This window comes from Clinocottus analis, unplaced genomic scaffold, assembly GCF_023055335.1.
Source record: "Clinocottus analis isolate CAN_PGR_092001 unplaced genomic scaffold, fCliAna1.0.p SCAF_16, whole genome shotgun sequence".
NCBI classification, from domain to species: Eukaryota; Metazoa; Chordata; class Actinopteri; order Perciformes; family Cottidae; genus Clinocottus; species Clinocottus analis.
In genome coordinates, this window is record NW_027175887.1 from 7,316,850 (window position 1) to 7,344,449 (window position 27,600).

The 27,600-nt window shown below is 41.8% G+C and overlaps 1 protein-coding gene across 1 annotated transcript in view; it reads right to left on the bottom strand.

Annotated features, from left to right (window-relative positions):
- Positions 1–544: 544 nt before the first annotated feature.
- Positions 545–27,600, bottom strand: part of spop (speckle type BTB/POZ protein) — an 80,127-nt gene continuing 53,071 nt past the window's right edge. The window contains 5 exon segments of the mRNA XM_068578345.1: positions 545–763; positions 2,230–2,312; positions 17,996–18,111; positions 25,203–25,301; positions 25,304–25,362. Of these exon segments, the coding sequence (XP_068434446.1) occupies positions 760–763; positions 2,230–2,312; positions 17,996–18,111; positions 25,203–25,301; positions 25,304–25,362 (361 nt within the window). The 3' untranslated portion in view covers positions 545–759.

A 27,600-nucleotide genomic window follows, 5' to 3' on the forward strand; every position in this document is an offset into this window, starting at 1 on the left:
AAACTCATCAACTGACAAAAATCCTCAAAGAAAGTGCAGTCATTTATTAATTTTTCATCCCGGAGCCCTGAAACCAAACTCAGCAGGTAGGACTATGGGGACAAACCTACAGTAAGTCTGTGTGGCGCAGCTCAATGCTGGTGAGCTCATACTGCAGCAACAAAGAGAAGGGGCGGGCGAGAGAGAGAGAGAGAGAGAGAGAGAGAGAGAGAGAGAGAGAGAGAGAGAGAGAGAGAGAGAGAGAGAGAGAGAGAGAGAGAGAGAGAGAGAGGGTCATAGAAAGTAAATGGAGGGAGAGGAGAGAAAAAGTCAGAGGACGAGAACAGAAGACAGGAACGGGGAGTGAAGAGAACTGTGCAAGGTTTGAAAGGAGAGAGATAAATACTGAAAGGAAGGAGGACAAATAATAAAAGGTTGTGAACACAGAAAAGAAAGAACGAGTGAGGCAGGAGAGAGGAACAATGAGAGGAGGAGGAGGAAAATGGAGACAGGGGAAGGAGACGGGAGAATGAAAAAAAAGGTGATATGAAAGTGAAATAAGGACTATTGAGAAGGAGGATGCAGGCAAGAAAGAAAGGGATGGTGAGAGACAAGAAGGGAGAACCAGAATGGTATAAAGATCACATGGCCAACGTAGTGCCAATTTGAGTTGCTCTCCCTCCTTCGTTTGATCCCTCTCTGTCCGTCTCCACGGCGATTAACGGCCGGGAGAGTTGTCACGGGAACGGCCGAGAGGGGGAATAACGAGGAGGAGGGACGTCATCTGGACCAAGTAGAGCAGAGAGAGAGAGAGAGAGAGAGAGAGAGAGAGAGAGAGAGAGAGAGAGAGAGAGAGAGAGAGAGAGAGAGAGAGAGAGAGAGAGAGAGAGAGAGAGAGAGAGAGAGAGAGAAAGAGAGAGAGAGAGAGAGAGAGAGACCCCAAACCACAGCAGCACATAATTAAAATGGCTCCTCACACACACATTTCTACAAATCCAATAATGAACAGCCTCTCCTTTCCTCCACGGAGACACACAGTTCACCAGTTTCCTCAAAGCATTCACTATCTGACGCTGTCTGTCATTAAAGTGTCGATGCCGGCAACAAGTTGTTCACCGTGTGTGTGTGTGTGTGTGTGTGTGTGAGAGCCGGGGCGGGGTCACGGTGTGGACTCGATGAAGGCCAACACAGACTAAAAGTGCTAAAGGTGCCATTTGATGATGTTTTGTTGACTGGATAATCAGTATTAAAATGTAACCAGCCTTGTGGCAAACAAAAATTATTCATTAAATTGTAAAATTTGATTAAGTACTTCCAACGGAATGTAATTCTAGTCACAGTGGGAAAGCATCTGCGGTAGCTTTTAGACCGAATCTCAAACTCTCAAATGAAATCCAGAATAATGACAAACATCACCTCCTCCTCAGATATTAGTTTGAAAGTTGTCTTCAAACTGTTCAGTGGAGTTGGCTTCCACCTGATGCCCTTCATCCCCTTCTTGAAGTCTGCTTTCCATAATGTTTTTCATCATGTTCATGTTGACGTATGTGTTGCCCTGTGGTTGTTAATGTTCTCTGTGTAAAGCTGATACCAGAGGCACAATGAAGAGTTCACCTATTTACTCATTTCTTTGTTTGTTGAGTTCGACAGACACACATTTTGTCTCATTCAACAACATTCACTGTTTCTACCTTGTAAAATGCATGGCTTTGCTGCTTTTCCTAATGTTATAGTAATATCAATATCTGGGTTTTGTAATAAATTATTTTCGATTTTTAAAAGTACGAAGAACAGTTCATATTGTTTTGTCACATTTTATAAACAAAACCATTAATCAACAATGAAAATAACCATACACATCCTTCAGTTCACCACTATAATAATCCTACTATAGTAACCAGTCTCACTTGGTATATGAATTACATATAAATGTGTAACTGTAGTAAACGTCTTTATTAATCTGTAGGCTACTTCGTTATTGATGCTGTGCTTTTTACGCCACACAAGGACCACCATATGTTTAAACCTCAAATTTAGGAAGACATCACAATATAAATGGACAAAGCACTTTTTTATGAAAAGGTTTGAAACAACATAATTTAGTCCCTTCATGGCATTTTTAAGAGTCGAGACCACACGATGACTTGAACGGTGAAAATCCTGAATGTCTTCATTCATCCACTGTTTACTGTTCATCTATTCTCTTTCCACTGCCTCTTCAGATGAGATGAATGACGAGGTTATTCTCACCTGCCAGGACGACAGTCAGGAAGCTTCACTGTGATCTTCATGTTCTGGCCCGAGCTGTTCACAAAGTCCTGCACCACACTCACCTGAAAGCACACGCACAGTTCATTAGTAGATGCGTCTGTGAGTGAGTCCATGAGTGAGTGTGCGCCTCTGTGTCTGTCCACAGATAATCTTACATCTTGCTGCAGACACTGCGTCATTTTCTGGATGCCCGGTTATGGCTGCATGCTCAAGGACCTTCCATTGTAGTGGTAACTCGTGCTTTCTCAAAACACCGTGTATCGCCTGCTTTGAACTGCCATTGGCAGGCACACCTGGAGCTCTGCAATCTCCTGAGTGCACCTTTCTAGTTTGCTGCATACGTGCCTTCTTACACACATAGTTTTAATCTGAGGGCAAACTGCCCCTTTAACACACTAACTACTTCACGCAGAAGCAAATAAAAGCAGACAATTTTCATGAAAAGAAAATGAATCAGGTAAATAAACATGCTGTGAATGATTAATGTGGGTTCTCTGACTCCGTAATCAATACATCAGATAGTCAATATGGAGGCTATTCAGAGACAACCTATTCTTCCTTCTTTATCCAATCAAATCGGCTACGCTCTCAAACTAGCCAGAAAATCGGCATTGTAGTCAAATTGTGTGTGTGTGTGTGTGTGTGTGTGTGTGTGTGTGTGTGTGTGTGTGTGTGTGTGTGTGTGCGCGCGTGTGTGTGTGTGTGTGTGTGAGAATTGTCTTCCCTGCTGACTTCACCACCTGTTCCAGACAATGTCAACCAGACTCATTTATCTCTCAACAGGACTCACTGCAAACACACACAAATGCACACACACACAAACGAGCAGGCTCAAAAGCAGAAACACACACACACACACACACACACACACACACACACACACACACACACACACACACTGATTGCTATGTCATTTCCAAGAGTTTGGGTTTGTACCTGCTTGGTGTGTCATCTAATCAAATACCAGGTAGTTACCCAGAGCCCTGCTTAGAATACAGTTAGTTAGTTATCATTGAAAAATATATTTTGCACATTACAATTCATGATGAAACATTCGGATAAATGTAAGCGTTACAGTAACTTCAGGTGAAAAGTAAATAATGTCGTAAAGTAGTCCTCGATGGCTAGCATCAATGGAGTGTTGGAGTGGTTTGGTTTGTAGTCAAAGTACTTCAGCTAAGTAAGTAAAGCTAATAACTAGTAGTTTAGCTAAAAACAATGTTGAACTATTGGAGTACTTCTAATTGTTTAACTGACATAAAAGTTAATTCATAAGTACAAACAATGAGTAAGTGTTGAAAAGGTGCTGGTGGGTTTTGATGGTTGATTAAAACCCCACATTGATCATTTTCTGCAGAGTTTCTAATACCATTGGGTTCAAGGACGCGGGGTATTCAATAAAGTGCTTGTGTGGGCTCTACTCTACACACAAGGTTGACTGCTGTTGAACATTGATCTAGATTGAGAAGAATCCATTATTATTATGATTATTTGGGCGTTCAGGAGGAGCATATCTGTCAGAGATGTGAGGGGCATCAAGCTAGATCGCTAATAAAGACTGAACTAGGATTCAAGAAAAATGGTGACTGAGTTGATCAGTGTATATATAGAGAAACACTTCACTCTTGCATCTTTATAATCTATCAGCAACCTTTAGGAATTTGGTAAAACACCTGTAATTTATCTGAGTTCCACTTGTGCTTAATTCTACTGAGATCTCATCCGTTTACGAGCATTTGGCCAAGGAGAGCTTTTATTAGCTCGGTTGGAGCCACTGAGTCTAAAGTAGCCAAACAGATGATATTGAAATTATCCAGCTGATCAACAGGAGGTAGATGATTAGGAGGAAGAGGGGCAGAGAAGTCGATCATTTCTAGACAACAACAATAATCAACAACTTTCAAAACTGTGCAAAGAGATGGATCCTAGGTGAAGCTGAAACTGCCCCGGCGACGCAGAAGAGCAGGAAGCGAGACAGCACACAGCGACCACTCAAGTGGCCACGCCCTTTATTATTATGAGTGAGTTATATAGTTTCATATATTTGTGTACCAGGCTGTAAATATATTCATTTCTTCTGTAAAGTTGGGCGTTTTAACATGGGGATGTATGGGGATCGACTCGTATTTGGAGCCAACCTCAAATGGTAAACAGATCGGTTCATCCTCGACCAGGGGGCCGTGTCCTGGATCGAGGCTGAAAGGCCAGGGGAGCAGGGCTGGCTCGCACAGTCTGGCTCTCCCAGAAGGGAGAGTGGCTTCTTCTGGGCTTGTGGCTACAGTGGAAATGTCTCTCTCCCTGAGTTCAGGCTATTTTCAACATTTCCCTTCAATGGTGTAAGATGGCAGTTTACGCTCACAGCCAGGACACACAGACCCACAGTTCGCAGGACTGCATATAAAGTTTGCAAGTTAATAGCCTTGGTTTCCCTCCCTGTTGGTGGGCATCGACATCTGAAATTCTCCCTTGCTGCTCTCGGGCGTACGATCACCCAGGACACTCGCAGCGCCTTTGTGGAGGTATCCTTCTCTCCTAGACAACCAGTAATCAAAACCGGTATAAAAAACACTGTTTTCTTGCTGGTGTTTGGCAGACAGAGGCTGGCCAGAAGTCAGTCCCTTGTTAGCAGAACAGCAAAAGCAATGAGTAATAGTTGATCATGCTTCTTAAATTAAAAATGTATATAATTGGGAAGCATGTCCAACAACCGTTGTTGACTTGAGGAACCATCCAAACGTTTTCCCTCACCAGATTGTTGCTGTCCTACAGCCGGTAGAAGTGCAGGCAGTACGTTTAACATATGAAATGGCTTTTTTTGCGCACCGGTCACCCCATACGGGGGGAAGGTACCCCTTTAATGTCGGGGAACAGACCTTTAGTAATACTGGAAAATTGTATATATCGAACAATATAGTGATGCCATATAGCAGATTAGAGATAAATTAGCCTGGAAATAACCAAATATCAAACCTACAGATTCAAACACTACCTTCCAATCCATTCTCGGACAACGCAGCAGTATAAAGTCCAATGAAAAAAAGAAAAGACAAAGAAATTATTTCCTGCAACTGTTCAAGTTGCTGATACCTTTCTGAAGATTGTCTGACAAAATCCTTTCATACTTTTAAGTCCTCCAAAAGTCCTGTCAAAAGCGTTATTAAACCTATTGTAGAATAACAACGTAACATGTTCTTTTAAATCGGTTATTTTTTCTTTTCAGTCAATGTGAAACATAATTACATTACCACTACAATGATTATATTAATACCAATAAAAATATCTGATTCCTAATACGGTGCATCCTTATTTAACTAGTGTCAATTTAAAGATGGCACACGCTTCAACCATCTAAATGTTTTCCATCAATTTTAAGTTGAAGTCCATATATACAACAATGGTATTCAGGGGATTTTAACACACAATAAATCTCATGATGTTTTTACATTATCCAGCAGGTTACAGTAATATATATGCAATTCTGAAATTGTCTAATTATTCTGCACAACCATCGCTGATCAGATATCACTCAAGATAAGCAAAAACAACAATCTGGAGGATGATCTTTGTCCTCTGTGTTCATTGCTGACAGCTTCTGAACACATTCAGTAAACTGTTCAAGAAAATCCCAACAAAGTGACCTTGCTATTAAAGCTTCTGGGAGGCTGACACCCAAAACCCCACAAAAAAACATCCCTCCTCATCCGTCCTGTCCGCCCGACTGCCCGCCTATTCGTCCAATAGCACATCCATCCACCTATTCAACTCACACAAAAAGAGTCCTAGAAAAGAAGGAGAAGCACATACAATAGACAAGTGCGTGGCAAGCAGGAAATTGAATGTCAAGGAGCCTTGTTTGCTCCTGATGGAGGTTTTAGAGTTAGCCTGAAGGGGACAGAAAGACAGAAGGAAAGATAATAAAACAGAAAAATAGGGTAAGAAAAAGCAAGGCGAGAGAGGGGCGGGGGAGATATAAGGATAATAAAATGCATAGAGAGAGGGTGGGGAGAGAACACGCTATTGGACGGATCTACAGTTGGAGATGGCCTCTTATACGTAGCAGCTCATTTCTCACAGAGGATTGACAGGGACACTGTGAGAAGGAAATGTGACTTTTCTGAAGAATAGAGTATTCACAATATGTGTTTGTGTGTGTGTGTGTGTGTGTGTGTGTGTGTGTGTGTGTGTGTGTGTGTGTGTGTGTGTGTGTGTGTGTCTGGTTTCTACAGCTGGCTCTATTAATCACACTCCAGGGGGATGCAGGTCTGACTGACTGACGTACATCTATCTCCTCAACGAACTCACACAGAGGAATGCTCACGCTCACATACACTCATATGCACACACACACGCACACACACACACACACACATATATATATATATGTATTCACATGAGGAAAAGGCTGTCCCGCTCACACACACTGGCATTCCTTAAAACACTGACTAGCAACACAGAAGGCCTGGTAGAAAGAGAGCTGCCGTGTGGAGGAGTAAGAGCAGGAGGGAAAAAAGGAAAAAGGACAGATACAGACAGACGGACAACAGAGACGGAGGGCAGAGGACAGAAGTTCAGGCAGCTCAAGTTTGAATGAAAAATGGCTTTAGGAGCGGAGGAGGAGTACACGGGAAAAGATAAACAAGTGCTGAAAAGCGAATTGGAAGGGAGGCCAGTGAGCCTGGTCAATGGGTTTCGGTATAAATAGCCCAATTAGCATGGCAGAGCCGTCGCTGGGCTCTCAGATGCAGCGTGGCAGAGCTAGTCTAATTACTGGCTAACTTGACCAATTATTCCAGTGTTTAACCAGGTGGAAACTAAATCGCAGCACCTGGTTATTTAGACACACTCGCTGCCCTGACAGTCTTCACGCCATTAGCTGTCATCTTCGGTCATTGTCAACCTGCTCCTCTTTCTCCTTCAAACACTCCTTCTCAAACTGGTGTCATCAGAGACGTAGCTCATTGAAATACATTTAAAATGTCATAATAGACAAATATAAACCAAGTCTATAACGATAGATAATTGTATGAAACACAGAAGTGTCAGGTGCCAAACCAACAGACTATGAGCAGCTTATTTTGTCAGGCTGTGAGATCCGGTTAACTCTGCCGTTGAATTTCTTGTGTAGCATAAATAGGACAATAATTGCATTATTTTTAGGTTCAACAATTTGGTTATTACATTATCGGACAATTAGATCTCAGCTAATTTCATGAAAATTCAGTCATTACTTTTTAAGACACCAAGAAATGTATCAAAGTATAAGTCATATGCAAAAGCTGACGAGATGGTTTTGGGGCACACCAAAATCCTTAAGAATAATTCTTTGGGTGGTATAAGTATCTTAAATGTCATAGTAATCCAGGCAGCAGTGGTAACACTTTATCCGATCAATACGGGACTCATTAGCTGTCGAGTCTGTGTACGCTCTGAGATGGGATCCTGCTCACATTGGGATCCGATCAGCCAGACCACACGCCATGGAGGCACATATTTCGTGAGATAAAACCATGTGAAATTTGAAAAGGATTAACTATATCTTTGTTCACATTTGGACATTTGGAAACAACACAAATGCCAAGGACTGAGCGCCATGTCGCTGTGTATGAGACAGACACACACATGGAGGACTATTGCACGCAATGTTTCCGTAGGTTATTAATAATAACAATTTGAATGTCAACGGTATGAATGATGCTTAAAATTACCCAGTAGCCCACAGCCCTAATTATGTTATTATCAGCGTAGAGGCATATGAGCTCACTATCTATGCTTGAGAAATCCACGAAGCCCTGGAGGTATTAAGATGACCATTAAAATCTGACCATTAGGTCTTGTATTAAAGGCCATGTATCACACAACAATATACACATAATCTAAATATGAATCACTCCAATCATGCATGAGGAAAACCAGGGCAATGGAGCTCAGACTGTACACTTGTTACAATAACTTTATCGCTAATGTGAACACAGGGAGAACAACCTGTCTAAACAGCATGGCACACTTTGTATAAAGGGTGTAATCTCTAATGTGTAGCGTTGAGTGTGGGTTTCTATATCAGTAAACATGAATCGATGATTGTGTGACAGTGGGACACAGGGATGCATTTTGAGCACAGATATTTGTGTCGGCCTTGGTTTGAATAGAAAAAAATACCAGGGAATATTCACATTTTTGTATAGCTTTTGTTTTATTTCCTACCAGGTGTGAAAAGGCCTTTAGTGTTGAACTGACCAACCAGCTGATTTTTATTTATTCCCCAGTGGTGTTAGCTATGACAAAGACGATGATGACAGAAATACATTATGTGTAAAACCTTAGGTAGAAAATTACAGTAATGAAGAATCATTGCTGCTATATCAGCACAATCATCATTTGTTTTGGTAATTAAGTTCCCAGGATAAGTACTTGCTAACGCGCTCGCCTCCCAGTTAGTTCCTCAGACATCAAGATGGATCTGTCGTAAGCTCCCTCTCAACCCTCCAGGCAACGCAGAGTTAATATTGAGTTTCTGTACCGAGATGATTTATTCATAAAGCATCAATCTTTTGCTGCCTGTTTATGTGTTTGTTTATGGATTTACAGTGTTTGGCCATGCGTGAAATAGTTGGAAAGTAAAAAAAAAATCTAATCAAGTGAAATTCATTAAGTTAAGGAACACTTGTTGTTTCCCTTGTAATCTGAGCAATAATGCTGCTGAATTTATGGATAACTATATGGCACTCTGTATGAGTGTGTATCTCTACTATGCAATCGTCAAGATATGTCAGTCCAACATGTTTCAGCTTCTTCCAAATCCTCTTACCACTCATTCTACTGCTGATGAATGCCATTCAAATTTAGGCAATTTAAGGTCAGAAAGGTTTCAATTATATCGCCATACTAGCTTTTAAAAACTAGTATTCCTTACATAAAGTATGTTAGTTATTACTAACATAGAAATAAGTACCTGTTTGATTGGGGACATAATGGAGCACAATGTCTAATGGTCTTTCAAGAATGTTTGCAGTTATGTGTTTGTTGTCTTTCCACAGACGTGTGTGAATTAACACGTTGTTGAGACACACTTCCACGACATAAACAAACACAAACTGGCAGAATGAGGTGGAAATATTGTACCCAATTCTGCTGGCAGTCAGGATCTGATAGTACGTTTCAGAAATGGCTATTGCCAGAATGGTTGTCGTATTTTAATTGTTTATAATTAAAATGATAACCGTCCTGTGTAATTATACCTCGTATTTTAATAATAAATTGATACCACGATGAGCTAAACACATTCAATTCCACTGCACACCTGCCGCAGCCCACTCACTATTTATTTACACTTTTTACATTTACCCCCCTCTCTTCGTTAGTGTTATAATAGTGTTATGTTGAAATGACTCGCCTTAAATCTGTTTTCAGTATCGGCTCTACTGTCTTTGTTGACTTTGATTTAGACCACACTTAACTTTCTCTTTTTATCTGCGGCAGAGTAAGTGCAACGGCAGCGCTCTCATTGGCCGATAGGTAAAGCTTCTCCGCTGAGCATCGGATACACATGAAAACCTGTTTTCTATCTTTTAAAGCATTAACTGTTTTAAACCTGCACTCAATTCAAACACCATATTAGTTTGTGTGATGTTGCTGCCGTGGAGGAACAAAACCAATGCTTTCAACAAAATGATTTAATTTTCATTTACAGAAGGGGAGCAGCAGTGTACTACATCATGGACTTCATCATCTCTTATCAAGTGGAAATTTGATTGCAACTCAACCTGCATCAAGTGTTCAAGGGTAATACCGCATATTACATATTTTATCACGCGGTGAATATCTGAGACTTGACAAGGTGGGTGTGCATGAGCTGAAAAATGAAGAACGGATAAAGTGACCAGTAGCGCCAGTATTTTCATTAAAACCAGATAAATATGGCTTAATAGATATGTGATCTTTAAACTCGTCCTCTGAATCCTCCGAGCGTAAAGCTCATCACCGGCTTTTTATAATGCATGACTCGCCCTCCACTCTCCAGCCAGCCGGAGTAAACAGGCTCGATGTCACGACCCACTCTGCAGCTCCGTTTCTCCGTCTGCCTTTCCCTATTTGTCTTCTCCACCCACTTTTAGATGGTATTGCTCCCGAAAATCAAAAACACTAACACAGAGCAATGACGAGATATTTGACTGGCTCTGAAACAGGATTCAGAGTCAGTCGCCCTCTTGCAGCTGTAAAAGGTGAATGAACTGATTCAAACTGAAAATAAAAGCAGAATCGGATATGCCCATGCCACCATTAAACAAACGAAGCCTCAGATCCCAGCACTATTAAATAAAAGTCAAAAATAAACACCGCACTCTCGCTCCTCAGAAGACAATAGCTAGAACCTTTTAATACCAGGCTATTAATTTGATGCAAAGTGGTTGTAATTGTATTCCACGCACCTTTTTCAACCTATAAGACAATTTTACAGTCGCTGTCCTAACAAGATACTGTTTGGTCTTTTCTTTGGAGCGCAATGTGTGACATGCTTTGTATTTCTGGAGCTTTCTTTGAAGAAAACAGTAGAAAAACTGGGCAGATAGGCTGACATCACGTTGGAGGAGGAAGAGAAAAGAACGCCACATCAGAGAACATCACAAAAACAATGCAACACACACAACAAATCAAAGACTAAAGACGTAGATGTAATGAGCCGCAGGCGACAGGCTGCACACTTCTCAACAAGGTAAGCGACTATAGGAGTAAATGTTGGCGGAAAAATACGACAGTGTCTCTTTTTTTGAATGGAAAGAAGAGTTGTATGAAACTTGCCGTTACCACCATTAAGGAGGTGGAGGACTATTATCTGAAACAACTTGTTGTGCCGCGGTACTTCCTGTTGAGACACAAACTTTACTTCGATTATTAATATTACATTACACATGTACCTATTCAGATGTTCCTTGTGTTGGAGCGGTCATTTCAGTTGGCTGTTTGCAGGGACCCAGCTGTGTCCATGACACACACAGACAGGCGGGCCGGCCTGCCATTGACACAGAGGTATTTAGGTATATCTGCTCAGACAGGGCATATTTCATGCATGATTTGAAGTCAAGCTGCTGAACGAGCGGCGGGGCCTGCGCCCAGTTTTACAGCCAAGCGTGCTTGGCCAACCCTGTCCTTACACATACACAGGCAGACACAGGCTTTCAGACAGAGAATTTTCACCTACACACACAAACACACACACTCACACACACACACACACACACACACACACACACTCACACTCACACTCAGTTTCACCGCTGGCAGTGAGCATGAGCCTCTGCATGCCGTCTGTAAGCACCAGCCATTGGGGTCTCTTTTTAAGTACTTTTGTTTTCTCTGCTGGAAGATCACAGACACTAAAGTGATAGCTTTGAGACTCTGAGGCTCGATCTAAAGTGCTTGAAGGAAATGTTTGGACAAAGAAAACAAATAAATAAGCAGGCAAAAAGTTGCCTATTTGTTCAATTGCTGCTGTCTTTACTCTGAGAGAAGCAAAGAGCTTCTGATAGGACATAAAAGACCTGTTGATGTGCTGCTGGTGCAGAGGTTACGCAAAGGCCATATCAATTAGAGGATCCATTGTGGCTCAAAAATCGGCGACAACAAGCTATCACGGTAAAAATCCCAATGCAAGATGAAAAAATCAAGCTTGCACTCGGTTTGCTCATTTTCGTCTTGCTTCGCCGTCTCAATCAGCATTTGTATTTCCATCGCTTTGATTAGGTCCCAAATCCCTTAAATGATCCAAATCGTCTTGCCCTTTTCACTTTACGCTTTCTGTTCTGATTAGGCAAGAACTAAACTAAATAAATATATTCTACCTCAAAGATTGCTTGTGTCTTCCCTTTTTTTACCCAAATATCGTTTCTCCCTCGTCCCACCCTCCCACCTCTGCCTCTTTCTCCTGAGAGCTGGTTGTGTGTGTGTGTGTGTGTGTGTGTGTGTGTGTGCGTGCGTGCGTGCGTGCGTGCGTGCGTGCGTGCGTGCGTGCACGCGCGTGTGTGTCTCATCGTGCAGGGAGGGAGCAGCTGGAGCATCTGCAGTCGTCTCCTCTGACATCGGCACGGCATATGGCAGGGCCCTGTGAAGGATGGGTGCTGTCACCCGGCAAAGTGCTTACCCACCGACAGGAGAGGAGAGCCACACTAACACCAAGAGGAAGAGGAGGAAACAGCTGAACATCAGCACCCCACTCATTTATTCTCCCACTGCCACCCCACCCCGGTGGAGAAGCCTTAAAGAAAAGACCTCGGACCGGCTGGACGTGGCCACGTGGTTGAAATGTATTTCAGTAAATTGCATGAAAGATTGGCTATTTGCAGAAGATAAACCAAATGGGAAGAAAACTTCAGCTCCTCTTTCTGTTTACACATGCAGACGCTGATTTCACATATGTATGCATCACCCTCTATGGCTCACACGGCTGCGGAAACCTGGTTACCGTTCAGTACATTGATATTAACTAAATATGCATAGGCACAGCTTTGTATTATTTGGCCACACATGTTACAATTACTACTCTGAATAAGGTGATACTTTATTTTGCAAAAAAAATAATTACAAAGAATGGACATACAAGGTCTGAGTTGAATTATTTCCAGCTTTGGTGAAATGAAAATCACATTTTTAAATCTCTAAACCTCTCTCATCTCTTGGTGTGTAATACCACAGTCATTTTAGTCAAATACAGAGAAAAATTCTACTTTTTTTTTTTTTTCGTCTTTAGCATATTAAGAGAGACGGAAAGACGAAAAAGAGAAGAGGGAGGTCGAGATGGTGTTCATATACATGTTAATACTGAGGTAAATGCAGCTAAATGCACACTTCACAGTTCATTGATGGTCGAGTGCAAATCTAAGTTTGATGAACACAAACAACATCTGTCCACTATTTGTTTGCATTTCAGTAGTTAGATATTGCATCTATTAATGAAAGCCTAACTTCTCCCTATGAGTTTCTAATAGTTGGTCTTTAGTATTTACTAGCCTTTATCTCTCCCACTACAATCTTCCTTTTGGGTCTTATAAATCCCATCAGTGCTGTGTTTACGCCTACCTTTCAGAGGCAGAGAAAGCTCAGTCGTAAACCTCAGCAAATCCAGCACAATATACATAATCATCCTCTGTTAACATTTTCCCCTTAAGATGTGTGTGATCCTCCCTGAATTGCATACACAATGAGTAGAAAGGCTTGACACTTTGCAAAGGACGTGCAAACTCAGACTCCAGTCTGCTTAGTGCGACTGATGAATACAGCGTTTGTGTTTGGGGCCGAATGCGTTACATCTCTATGTCTAAAAAACAAGCGCAAAAGTCTGTGTAAATCTTGACCTCTTCGCTGTCTCACGACACAGAGATGTTTACTTAACCTTGAATCGTATGAGGAAGCACCTCTTGGATCTGACAGGTGAGGTATGAAAGTAAAAAAGCCTTAATTATAGTGACTACATGACAAAGAACAATAGTGGTGCCTGTTGACTGCATGCCGGCCGTCCTCTGGGTCAAACACAAAATCAAGGAAGCTGAATTTAAATCATGCGAGACTCCTTTAGACCCTTGAATATGACTGTTCAAATGTTGAGGATCATGCAAGGACTTTGTTTTGAGGATTTTTAAGGATATGCGTGTATGTCCTCCCCACTCCCTGAAACACCGACAATCTCTGCAAACGATGCATTTCCTTTTGTTATTTCAACTCCAAATCTGTTTCTTAACAAATTTGAGGAGATTGCCAATACAGTTGCTGAATCTTCACTCATATTAGATCTACAAAACTTAATTTAAAAGAGTGCTCCAACTTTTGTCGCGCAGCGACAGACTTGTTCAGCAAGCTATTAATAGCACTGAGGCCGGCAACTGCAGAGATAGACAGCGGGGTAGAGCCAGTATGTTTTCACTCTGTGAATTACGGGTTTATTTCAATCAAACCAGAGCCGGCGATTGTTAAGAATAAGCTAGTTTTATTGAGTTGTATTGTGTTTCTGTCGAGTTTGAATAAAGTTACATTCATCAGTTCGTCATCATTTTTTAATAATAGTAATTGTAAAAATCTCTATTGATTTTATATATGTTTTGTGGAAGAAAAACAGAATTCCCACAAGAAATTGTAATGAACTGAATAATTTGAAATAAAGTTAAAGAGGAGACCGAGCGCCGCTGTCTGCCTCATTTTCTGTAACCGGTTAGCATACAACCGTGGTGGAATAAGCTAGCTAACTAGCGGACACCCGGTAAGTCCACTACTTCGATGCAACAGTGTGTGTCTGATACATTACAATGTTACACTTTACTAATTTAATCTGTCTTTCTATGCTTTGTGTCGTCTACAAAACGTCACCTCAGGGAAACCGCAACTTGCTGCAAATCAGTTTTGTAAGTAAGCTTACTGCAACGGTCACAATGGCAACCCATACCCAAAAAAATGGACGCCGCTCTGACCACCCTGCCAGGTTCATTTGAATGGGCATTGTTCTATGGTCTGTCACAAGTATAGAGTAATAATTGATGCAGTGTGTTGTGTCTGTGTGGATACAGAGATAATCCTCCATGTTGCCAACAGTCGACTGAGGAGGAGGAGACGGTCTCCTGTGAGAAATAAACCAAATGTGTCCTGCAGCAGTCGTTCTCCGGCTCTGCTTGCTCTACTTCTGGCTGACTAAAGGTGGACTGGTGTGTTTCAGCAGCCAATTTAACATGACTGACAGATAAGTTTTGCCAAAAAACAACCCCCTTTTCTTTCTTTAGTCAGTCAAAACCGACTTCCAGTGTAGTAACCCTTACAGAATCAGTCCACACGACTCCGCCTGCAGCCAAAGCAGTTGTCAAGATTTTCCTTACTCGTATTGCTCTTAAAACTCTCAGAGCATCTGCATTACCTATAGCATGAACATCTATAGGTAGCAATGAGCTGACCTCGGAGCAGGAGGTTACCTGGGCTCACAGGGAAAGACAGAGAGGCGAAGAGAGGATTTAACTTCTTTGACCTATGTGCCTCAGAGGAGGAATGAGGAAAAAAAGGTAAACACATCTCATCAACATCAAGACATTCTCCCTGTAACTAAATCCAGTCCCTACCATATTGGCCTCTTTTTTTGTTTTTTGGAGTCACGAATCATCTTTCATTTTCCCTCTTTGTCTGTTCTTCATCCCAGTTGGCTCGATGCCACCAAGTATGCCCACTTTTCCTTCGAAGGCCTTTCCCTCCAATCTCTTCTCGCTGTGTCTTCTTCCCCTCCTCTTTTATCTTGCTATGTCCCTCATGCTCTCTTTTGACAGCCAACGCAGCACCTTTAATGGGAGCTATCTCCTCATTAAATACCTGCAGGTGTCTGCAGCGCTTTGGCAGGGACGGAAAGAGAGAGAGAGGGAGAGAGAGAGAGAGAGAGAGAGAGAGAGAGAGAGAGAGAGAGAGAGATGGAGACAAAGAGGAAGACAAAAAGAGAGAGAACAGCGGCTGGTGTTGTTCAGTCCCTCTCCGATGTGACATATCGTCAGATTCCCTGTGCTACATTTGAATGACTAATGTCTCCGGAGGCACATGAATCGGGCACAGGGACCAGGGGTCAGGAGGAGAGATTGAGCCAGTGTTCCCCTCCAACAGTGATCTGGCCTTTCCTCCTTTTCATCCTCTACTACACAGAGTAAAAGAGAAAGAAAGACAAGAGATGGAGGAGGGCAAGGAGGGAGGAACAAAAAGTAGGGAGGCTGAGCCGAGGGAAGAGACGAGGGACACAGAGAAAGGTAAAGGTAGGGTGAGAGGGTGCGGGGGGAGAGTAAGAAACTGTGATGCTCAAAGTGGGAGGCAGCCAGAGATGAAAGGAAGATGTAAATGAGGAGGAGAAGATTGGGCTTGAATGAGAGATAAGATGGAGGGGAAAAAGAGGAAGTGAGAGAAGAGAGAAGAGGGAGGAAGCTGGGCTCCCGGGCGATGGGGCTCTCTCAGATGCAGGACGAGACCATCTGGACGAAAGCGGAGCCAGGTCTCTGACGTTAAACACTGGGCTTCACTCTCACAGGGAAGAAGACCAGCAAAAGAGACTCAAACGCCCGTTCTGCACTTTCTTACCACCATACACCCAGAACCCAACTCCACGGACCATCCTGCTCACATGTTGGTCGAAAACGCTACCAGACCTCGGTATTGGCAATCTCAGCGTTTACTCCACACAACATCCCACTTCCAGACTGTTTTTTTTGGCTAAAACACACACACAGACACACAATTTAGAATTTATTTTGAAATACTGCAGTCTATGTATCAAGTCTCTGACTTGCTTTGAGAAACTCTGTAAATCGCTCAAGTCATCTTGGGTTATTCTGAGTTTATAGTAAAGTTTAGACTATTAGGCGACACACAGTTGGAGAAAACTGCCAAACCTCATGAGACTACTTTTAATATTAATCATAATACAAATGGTCCCTGCCCTTCTTCATTTATCTACGTTTTGCCTTTATTTTTTTACTGTCATACACAGTGTTATTAACAGTTGTATTAACCACAAAGATGTGTCTTTGTGTATGAAACTTGCCATACCTCATGCAAATGTTTGAAATGTACTTTATAAAGTTTGCCAAGTTGGCTTATTACAACAGATATTACCGGGTAAGGAAGTGGCCACGGAGGACTAGAACCAGCAACCCCAGCGCCTTCAGGAGAGGGGATGCGTTCAGAGATTGAGAGGACGCTTCAAGGTAACTTATCCCTGTCTCTCCCAGCTCCTTCTCTCCAGCAAACAGTCTCAGCCTCAGAATTATGTCCCAACGAGACACGCCTGCACAAACACACACAATATATGCATAAGATACTCCTACAAGCACACACGCGCGACTCCACCCCCTCCCTCCATCCCACATGCCTCTGAGGCAGCACTGCCCCTCCTTCCCCTCTGTCAATAAGCCCAGTTTGGAAACACTTTAAACAGACTTGCACATCGCTCCGCTACAAAAAGGGAAAACTTCAAGACATGCTCTCCTCCATACCCGCAGGGTTAATTAGAATTGTTTTAAACAGCCACTGCCATGCTTTTTAAACATTTATGGGTGCATGCATTACAACCAAGACATTAACATATCCAGAAAGTTTAACCTCTTCTCTGCTCCCGGGCTCCATTATGAGGAGCAGAGGGGGATGACAGAGAGGACAGTTGACCTCTGCTGCCCCCTGTGTTACAGCTGAAAAACAACAAGGGAATGTTCAATGAGGAGCAGCAGCCGAGTTTGGATCAGAGGAATCGGAGCCAAGCCCCCATGCCGGCTGAATGACAATCAGCTTGTATGTTGATGATGAGAGAGAGATCGAAACCCGGAGGCTATGTAGCACCAATAAAAACATGTATTATTCACTAACAGGGACATCCAATGAGCTGTAATGTTGAATGAAAAGATAAGTGAGACAGGAATTACAGTTGTGGAGCCCTCTAGGCAAACGCCCCAATATAAACAATACATTTAGATATTTCAACAACAGTCATTATTTTTAGGTTATATTCAAATTATTCATTTTGGGGAATTACAACTAGTTCTCCGAACACAGTTTGGGTTTTAAAAGTTAATAGCAGAAGGCTGTGTGTTCCTGGCAATGTTGAAATATGAATAATCATTTTGATTGAGCAATATAATAAGGATTCTAATTTTTTGAATGTGCTCCTTGTACTATGAATTTATTTGGGAGAGATTCTAAACCACAAAATGAAGACAGTGTGAACTCTGTGTAACAAATCATCTGACCTTACCTCACAGAATAGTGTTAATGTGTCATCAGGCTGCAGACCGTTGGCCTCGTCTCTCCTTGTGAACTTCTTGAAGCCCCAGTCTTTCCCCTGGACAAAGCGGTACGGTCTCCAGCTTTCTGGAAAAGAAAGCACATGGACAAACACGATTATTTGGGGACTTTCACAACGTGATTAAGCTCTGCGTGAAAGTTATAGTTATGAGTCATGGCCATAAGCGGTGGAGAAACGATGGCGAAAGAGGCTGGGTGCAGGAAGTATTGCCTGCAGGGAGCTTTTAACACTTCAGAAGAAAACAGAATCTCTCTCTCTCTCTCGCTTTCACTCGCTGTATCCTCTCGCTGCCACATAAAGACGAGTGGTAAACATGAGACAGAACTGCTGCGCCTCTTTAGCCAAGAAGTGAGAAATTGCAGGGATCAAAGCAGTCCAATTATCATGTGTTTATGGAGTGCCAATTATCTCTGACAGTGGCAGGAAGGATTCTGTAACACTCGGATGCTCTACAAAGACACAGCAAAGGTGCTGGAGTTCTTGTGTGCACAATAGTCACACTGTGGAGGCGGTCACAGCTATACACAGTCACCTAACAGTCACAAATGCTCACACACAAGGTCAAATAATAATGAATGTGGACTATGACTGCTGCAAAGATCACAGCACATTAAAGCTAATTGACGATAGAGAGGTAACAAGGGACTGGAGCTCTGTTGGAGGGATGTAACGCCATTCTTTGGAGAAATTACATCATTCGTCATTTTGTTAATGAGTCAAAAATGCTTCCTCGGGCACTGCTCTGGGACTTCAGCCGAGACATGCTTCAGACCGCTTCTGTGTGAGGAGACATCTATATATATATATATATATATATATATATATATATATATATATATATATATATATATATATATATAGATGTCTCCTCACACATATATATATATATATATATATATATATATATATATATATATATATATATATATATATATATATATATATATATATATATATATATATATAGATGTCTCCTCACACAGAAGCGGTCTGAAGCATGTCTCGGCTGAAGTCTCAATATATATATATATATATATATATATATATATATATATATATATATATATATATATATATATATATCTGTTATTATACATCCGGTCCTATAAAGAATTAAATGGCATCAAACAATGCAGGAAAACACTTCAAATAAAAAAAATGTAAGTTTCTTTGGTTGGTGTACACATGATGTTACCACATGACAACACAGCACGCGACTCGATTGTCATCAAGATGTACGTTAACATCTGTGTGACAATCTGCGACAACTCCTGGATTGTGCAGGAACATAATCCAGGAGTAAATTCAGTAAAAGCAAAATAAAATTCAAGCAGAGGTTGTCTGATACTCATTTGGCCGAACTGACGCTGAAGTGTAATAGCAATTATATTACAATATTTTAAACCAAATACTTCAATATCTATATTATAATAATATTGTTGTGTTGGCTCGTGGTGCACAAAAATATTTACAAAATGACATTTTTGACAAATAATCATCTATCATGTATGGTTTACATTTTGTACTACTGTGTTATTTGCAAGTGCCTGCATCATTTCAAGTGTTCATTGTAAAAATATATACACATATTTCTTGTATATCACACATTTTTCATTCTTTGCTGTAAAAAGGAAAAACCGTGCACATAATTTCATTTTAAATATAAAAGACATGTAATAGATAATCGGAAAATAATACAATACAAAATGACATCACTTTAAAGTATTTTAGCTTATAAAACAAGAAAAAGACAACTCTAAAAATCTAAATCTCCCCATATCAGGATAGTGATACAATATTAAAGTATTGCTTAGCCGTAAATAGAGATGTATCCCCAGTCTGTATACAACGTATCAAGTCCATATATTAACATATATGTAAAGGAGTATGTGTGCATGAATCATACATGCAAACCTAAAAGGGATTATTAGGAGGGTATGGAGGTTCCCTGGGGAACAGACATGAGGAGTAAGTTAATGTAAATGTTATCTTATCTCCAAAAGGATGAATAAAAGAAATATACAATTTGAGACTAAAAAAGTTTAGGCCTCTACTGAACTGATTAACTTAATATTTTTGAAGGCCTCCTGCTTGTCATTAAAGACAGTTAAAACTTCTGAGGGAAACGCAAACAACCTTTAACCGTGAACAATCTACAGATTCTCATGTGTTAATGCCAGATGATGCAACATAATAAAAACAACCTCAGAGTCTTCTTCCGGCTCTGTTAAAAGTGCATGAAGTGGTAAAAGACTCCTTAAAAAGTGGACAAAAAAACAGCTATATAATCACCACATGCCAAGAGGTCGTCACCTCCCGTGTTCGTCTGCAGTGTGTGCAGACGAACATGTGTTCAGCCCCGGCAGTTCAAACAGATTTGTCTTCAGGCTGCTCTTTGCGCAGAGATCCCAACAGGAGATCTGCTGACAGATCACAGTGGGAAGCACTAAGACGAAGTGTCAATGCTGCTGTAAGATCCTGTGTCAAATCCTCTGTTTGGATCTGAGGGAGCAGGCAGCCTAAGAGGGGATTGGTGAAGAAGTGCAGTGCATATGCAGTTATTCCCACCACTGCTCATGCAAGCGGCCCTTCACCGTAATCCCTTGCCTCTGGAGACTGCGTATGCAAAGACGCTGACAGAAATCACCATAAACACACACATGCATAAGCACGCGAGCACAAAAATTACAAATCCATGCGTTCTGCTTTTTCACAGCGCTCTACTTTATTCATTGTTCTGCCACTGAGAGAAACAGGGGGAGAGTGTCAATGTTTAAAAAAAAAAAGACTGAGTGTTGTCGTCTTAAGATCTTTCAACCGAAGCTGAGCAGGTTTGAGAAGAGAGTCAAACTTCTGTGGCCTCGCTGCACTGTACTGCTTGAGGCTGGGTAGACACGCAGTAACAGTACCTGCATCCATCTCACAGGTCTTTCTCTGTTGACTTTCAGCCACACTTTCATGTCCTTTAAACATGTGTGATAAAAAAAAAACCTTGAATGTGAGACCCAGATGAAGTCCCAAGGCATGGACTCTCCTTGTGAAGTTGTGTTATTTGGGTATGAAGCAAACCCCGCAGTGATGAGTGAGGACTTCCCCAGTGGCTGTATCTAAAGCCTGAACTCGGGTGTGAGGAGAGAGGTTGGCAGGAGAGTGAGACGGTGGGGAAGCAAGCCAAGAGGAAGAGGTGAGGAGAGGTGATAGGGAGTGCTAAAAGAAGCTCCACTAGACGAGGGGGAAAGGGAGAGAGGTGTGACTTCTTTGGTGTGTACGCGTGATAGTGAGGTGATACGTGTGTGTGCATGTGTGAATATGCACATGCATAAAAGCACTGATGATGAGACCGTGTGTGTGTGTGTGTGTGTGTGTGTGTGTGTGTGTGTGCGTGTGCTGAGCTCAGCTAATGCCATGCTGCTATTCCTAGTGGGGCATCAGAAACTGACACTGGGCACAGAATCAACTGCAGGTCAGATGGCCGGTGCTTACTCTTTCAGCGAGTTGGCCAAGGTGGCGGGAACACTCCCACTGCCAGAATATCAAACAGAGCTGGACAGTGGTGGAAGAGTTCAGCACAACTAAGAAAGCCAGTGTAAGTGGTGAAAAAGACTGGATGAAAGATTAACAAGTGTAGACAGTAGGTTGCGTTGTGTGTCACAGCACACTTGATAATTATTATTGAATTTGTGTGAAAAACCCTAATTTACATGGCAGACATGTGCCCTGTGAGACGTGATGCACTGTAATAATAATCCCGCATCGAAGAATGAAGTTTCTCACACTGACAAAAAATACTGAAGGTGATGGAGAAGGGGGCGGGGGGGATGGGGTCTGACTGAGCTGGAGACGAGGAAAGTGGGAGCAACGCCATGGTGTTAAAGTGAGCGGCGGCATCCATATTCAGGAAGAGGGCTCGGGGGCTCGGTTGGCACACAGTGCGAGAAGGTCGCCAGAAGACGAGCTGGCATGCCGAAAAATAACAGACGACACAGCAGCCAGAGAGTCAACATCTCTCTCCGTGTCTGTCACTTTTCTGGCCTTCTCTTTCACATGCTCAACTTCAGCAAAAATCTCGACACTCACCACTCCTCGCAGGCACGGACGGACCACGCTCACAACCATTTCCCAATATCCAAAAACATATTGACGTGAAAGGGCAATTAACACGTCCATTAACTGAGCAGTCTATACGCGTTCATCTCACCAGGACCACAGGTCAAGGAATCAGGAATAAAACCTAATTCCCTCGACACACTGATTCCCGCTGCATGAAGGAGACAGATGCACGTATACAGATGCCACACAGTCTTTCCCAGAAGAAAATCTAATCCCCATTAAAGACTGAGCTCTATAAACTGCTGTCAGCACAAACATGTCTATTGACATCCTTTCTACCAATGTCAATACCATCTGATTATGTAAAGACTGACCAATAGCTTCTCCTCCATCGGCCGTGCTCCACTCGCCCACTCTGAATGCCTGATCACCTCCATCAGTTACTGAGGGCAACGGACTCTGACAAGCTCACACACACAGGGCTTCAATTAACTGAAAAATAAATAAATAAAACACACACACACTGAATCTCCAGTTTCAAAATATAGAAGCAGCCCAAAGCAACTCTACTCGACTCACACATAAGCTCACTTAGCCTTTGGCTACAAAACAACAATACCATTGTCTGTCGGGGAGCCTTAACAAGGAGACTATTTGAATACAAAACAGCTTGCGGCAGAGGATGAGAACTTTCCATCTCTCCTCTCCGAGTTGTCAGAACAGGAGTCTGCAGGATGATTTTCTCTGGCGAAAGGAGGAGGAGACAAGTTACAACCCACCCGGCAGCCTCAGAGGAGCGAAGCAGCACATTAAGCCAGGGAGAGAAATGATGTGGCCAAGTCGAGACTACGGGAGTACAGTGTGAGAAGGGGGGCGGTGGGCTACCGCTGTTGCCTGAATCTATCTCCATTAGCAAGTGGGGACCATCAGAGGATCCAGACACAGACACACACTCTCTAGTGGGGGGCTCAAGGGCTGACTGATGCGGATGTGGTGTTTCATCAGATAATGTCAAGCTCTCCAGTGAAAATCTGCCATCGTAGTGCAGCCTTCACATCTTGGACTGTTTTCCTCCCCTCCTCCTTTCAGTACTGCAGGAATGCTTTAATTGTCAATATGCACACGCCAGTCAGGGCAAATCGAAATGTATGCCCGTTCAGAGACCGGGTAAAATTAAACAATGAGGGTACGGCCCATGCTTCTGCATTAGTGACAGAGATTGGCTTGCGAGGGAGAGTTTGCCTCATCCAAAAGCTTCAAAAGACAGAAATCCAATCTGACACGTCAAACCCAATCTTCAACTCCTCAGTTGTTTCGCTCAGCACGGAGAATTTATTTCAGTAGGATTTTATAATTTGCCTTCGATAGCAATGTTACTCTGCTTTATTTCAATACAGTGTACTCAATATACATTTCAAAACACTCCCTTCATTACCAATTATCCAGTAATTATTCTCACAAACTACTCCTGTTTCCATAAAGTAGAACTAATATATTGAATTAGAAATTGTCTCCACGGGGACAAAGTGTATGAGAAAGGCCAAACAGTGATCTGCCACATAAACAGTCCACCGCCACCCAGCTTTCTTAATTAAGGTACTTTGTTTTTATTTGGACTTTTTTGCTCAGGGCCTGGATTAAATTGGATTCTAAATGATCCAGAACCGATAGAGCAATCTTTAGTGCCATATTCTGAGACGGAGCGCTCACTTAACTGTCACAAATATGGCGGCAGTTGGGTAATTTTCTCCAGTGACACGGCGAGCGAAGATGAGGGCCCAGGTCTCCCCAGGGGGATTGTGGGAAGATTGGAGGAGGGCATATGGCAAGAATGGGATGGGGTGTGCACCATAGAGCACACCATTTATAGGCAAAACCCCTTGAGACACAAAAGAGAGGCGCAGAGGAAAATGAGATCCTCTTCACTTCACTCGGTATTCTTGGCATTCAGGCTTTTCTGGGGTCATTTAAGAGAGCAGTGCTCACGAAATGGCCAGGCAGCGAAGTCATACACCCAAAAGATCTGTTTATTGCTCGCACCGCAGGCAAATCCTCTCCACAATACCACGTAGCCACCACCAGCATACAAGCATAATAGCCAGAAGAGAAAGCTTTAAGGACATTAATCGCAGTAGGTTCAGCTTTCCTGAGAGTTAAGAGGTGGTATTCCAACATTACGGGCCAGATGTGGAATAAAAAAAAAGATAAAAGAAAAAGAAAGTGATATTGTGAATGAGAAAGAGAGGAGAGAGAGGTCTTAGAGAGCAAATGAGGTACTGAAAGTACACACGGAGAGGGTGGGGGTGTCAAGTTCACATGAGGGAATGTTTCTCTACAGGAAAAATTATTTCCCTCTCTACACAACCTGCACCGCAGGGGGTTGTACACAGTTTCACTGCATACGCCTCCGATTTAAACACACTTCCGCCTCCCACCTTCTTCCCTCCTCTCCCCACCTCCCACCCCAACCAGCCTCCCTCCTCCACGCTTCCTGTACAGCATGCTGCAGGGCACGGGCAGAGAGGGAGGCAGCCAGAAAGCCTGATAACCAGGAAGCGGTCACATCTGGCCCTCACTAATTCAATTCCACACAAGTTTGCTTTTCCTCCCCATAACATAACCTAATTAAAAAAAAAGCAGGAATTGGAGGCACATTCATTTCCAATTCATCAACGGGAAGGGAGGCGGACGAAGACTTCTAAAAAGGTTGGGTCTTTTTTAATTAAAATCAAAATTGCTCCACACAACTTTGAATTATATATTTACTCGAAATGAAACCAACTGGCAGTGATTACACAAGCCCATATGGCTATCAATACCTCACATTATTAGACACACTCTGCTTATTAGACACACTCCTCACCTCCTGCATTTGCACGATTCAGCGCCCCAAAGACACAGGTGTGACAGGAGTTTTTAATTTTGAACCTCTCAAACTTTAAGATATCCTCAGTTTTCTGCTGAACATACTTATATATGCAGGTTGGGCCTAAATTGTATTTTTTAGTTATTAACACCGTGACAAGTTCAGAAAATGATACAAGTGGTGGACAATTAAAGAAAATGAAAATGAAGACTTGTGTTCCAGACTAGTTCTTGGTCACACATAAGCTGGCTTTGGTCTCTTCTCCGTTTGCGTTGAGGATAGATAACTTGAACTTGGCGCACACTTCACTTTTTGGGCAGCTGACTAAGAGAAAGTAAAAGATAGTCTTTACTAGTTTTTACTCTCCTCATGCAGACCTTTAGGGTTCACACGTAAACACCTGGAGGCAGGAAAAGAAAGAAACAGATATGATACAGATCAAAAAGATCTGAGAAGAAGAAGTAAAGAAGTGAGGAGATGCTTTGATCCCTGGATGTATTTCTCTCTTCATGTGTGTATGCAGTAATTACATAATTCTATCAGTAATGGCACTCTGTCTTGATTCTGTAAAGACTATTGAAAGTGTGCTATCCTTGTCTTCACAATCACATCTATTGATTTCATACACCCTTCACTTGTGCCAAAGTGATGGTTTTATGGTATTGATTCTGCGATACACACTGCTGTTTATAGCATCAAACCATGGAGTAATCATTATATCAGTTTAAGTGAAGTGGAAACACAGCACTAAACAAGGTGGGTTTTTTTGTTTTTTTTACAACGCTGGAATAGAAACTCTATTCAATCCATAATGAAAAGAGAGAGTTTTATACTGAGATGAAACACGGTTGACCAAAGAGTCGGAGCCGTTCTCACACAAACAGCAACATAAACATGGATGCCAATAGTTTAATATCAAGCAGCAATAAACTGGCAAAAGCAGAACATTTCTCTTAAGCCTCCACCGGAGAGAAGGACTCACCTCTACTTCAATACTGCTGCTGTTTCAATATAAATCTCTACTACACGATAGAAGTGTCAATATGGGATTGAACCTGAAACTGTAACACAAAATTAAACTTTTGGGGAACCTTCCCGATAATTAAAGCATGTTCCTAAATCTACTGTAGAGGCAACATCTAAAACAGAAATGTGTCCGTATTATTTAAAAGATTTGACATGTTCAGTTCATCGATGCTACGGGTTTATGTATCAGTTTCACAAAAGAACCCATGAGCATCGTGACATGTGGCTTGTTTGTTGCACAGGCTGCTATATTGTTTTAGAACAGTGACCTGCAACACATTAACATAGCCATGTGAACTATTAGCATGTGAAGCATCTGGAAGCTGTGATTCTGATTAACTATTTAAAGGCTTCTACATGTCACACGTCATGCAACACGGTAACAATCTTTATGTGATTGTGCTCTCAGCGATGACAATGACATGAAAAATCAATATCTATCCTGATTACATTCTGTGGTGTATAATTCAGTTAGTAGGCAAGATTCCAATTCCTACTACTCTCCTAATCAAATGACCGATACAAAAAAAAACAATTTCATTATGAAAAAAAAATGACATTGACAGAATGTTTAAGATTTTTCATACTGGCAATTCTGCCAAATGTTTCAGCATTGTGGATTACATATCCTACATTATTGGCCAGCTCTTGAACGCTTTAGTATTGAGGTCTTTGCGCACCAGGCGCATGACAATCAAAAGGAGATGCGAAATATTCACCTGAGTATGCAAAATATACACATCAAAGCTATTCATACTGGCAGCGAGATGCAACCGATTTTTTTCTAAAAGGTTTGAATACATTTGACCAACTACTGGGATCCTATTGACCCAGAGTAGAGTCTGGCAGTCTGAAGTTTGTTGTATTGTCTAAGCTACTGTGAGCTATTTTATTGAGTTTCCTTCTACCTAAATGCTTTGAGTGAATTTGAGCTCCCTCTGGTAAGCAGTTTATACATCTAAGGCTTTTATTGTGAAGGGAAAGAACAGAAATAAAGATTCCAAGATGCGTTTCCTTTGTCAACCATGAAAGTAATAAAGAAATTATGTTTGCCATCTTGCTTCTGACAACGGAGCCTCCGTGTTGTACGTTTTTAATATATCCGTTCGGCACAAGAGCATTGGTTAATGCCTTTAATTACGGTGCAAAAGCTCCATATTGTTCCTTCAAACTAATTGTTGCTTTTTCTCCTCTTAATATTCGCGTTCTGTGTGGAAGTGCTTGTGACAAAAAAATACTGTTAGATGTTAATATATGCAAATAAATCTACTGTTATTCATCCATGTAGATTACTTTGGTGCGTGTGGCACATTTTTAGATAGATAGATATTTTTGGAGATATTGGCAGTAGAAAGCGGCAAAATAATATGTTTTGGAAAACTGAACAGCAATATCCAGAAATCATGGCCTAGTTCATCAAGATAATCCACAGACCTTGTTATACAGTTATACCAGCATTTGGGTTGACAAAAAAAGACTCAAGATTTAAGAATTTGTACTTTCTAAAACTGAACCAGGTTGATGACAAAAATCAGGAGTGAGTGGAAAATTCAAAGTGAGGAAGCCCCAATTTGTTCATCCCTTTAAGTCTTTTCAATGGTGTAATATTTAC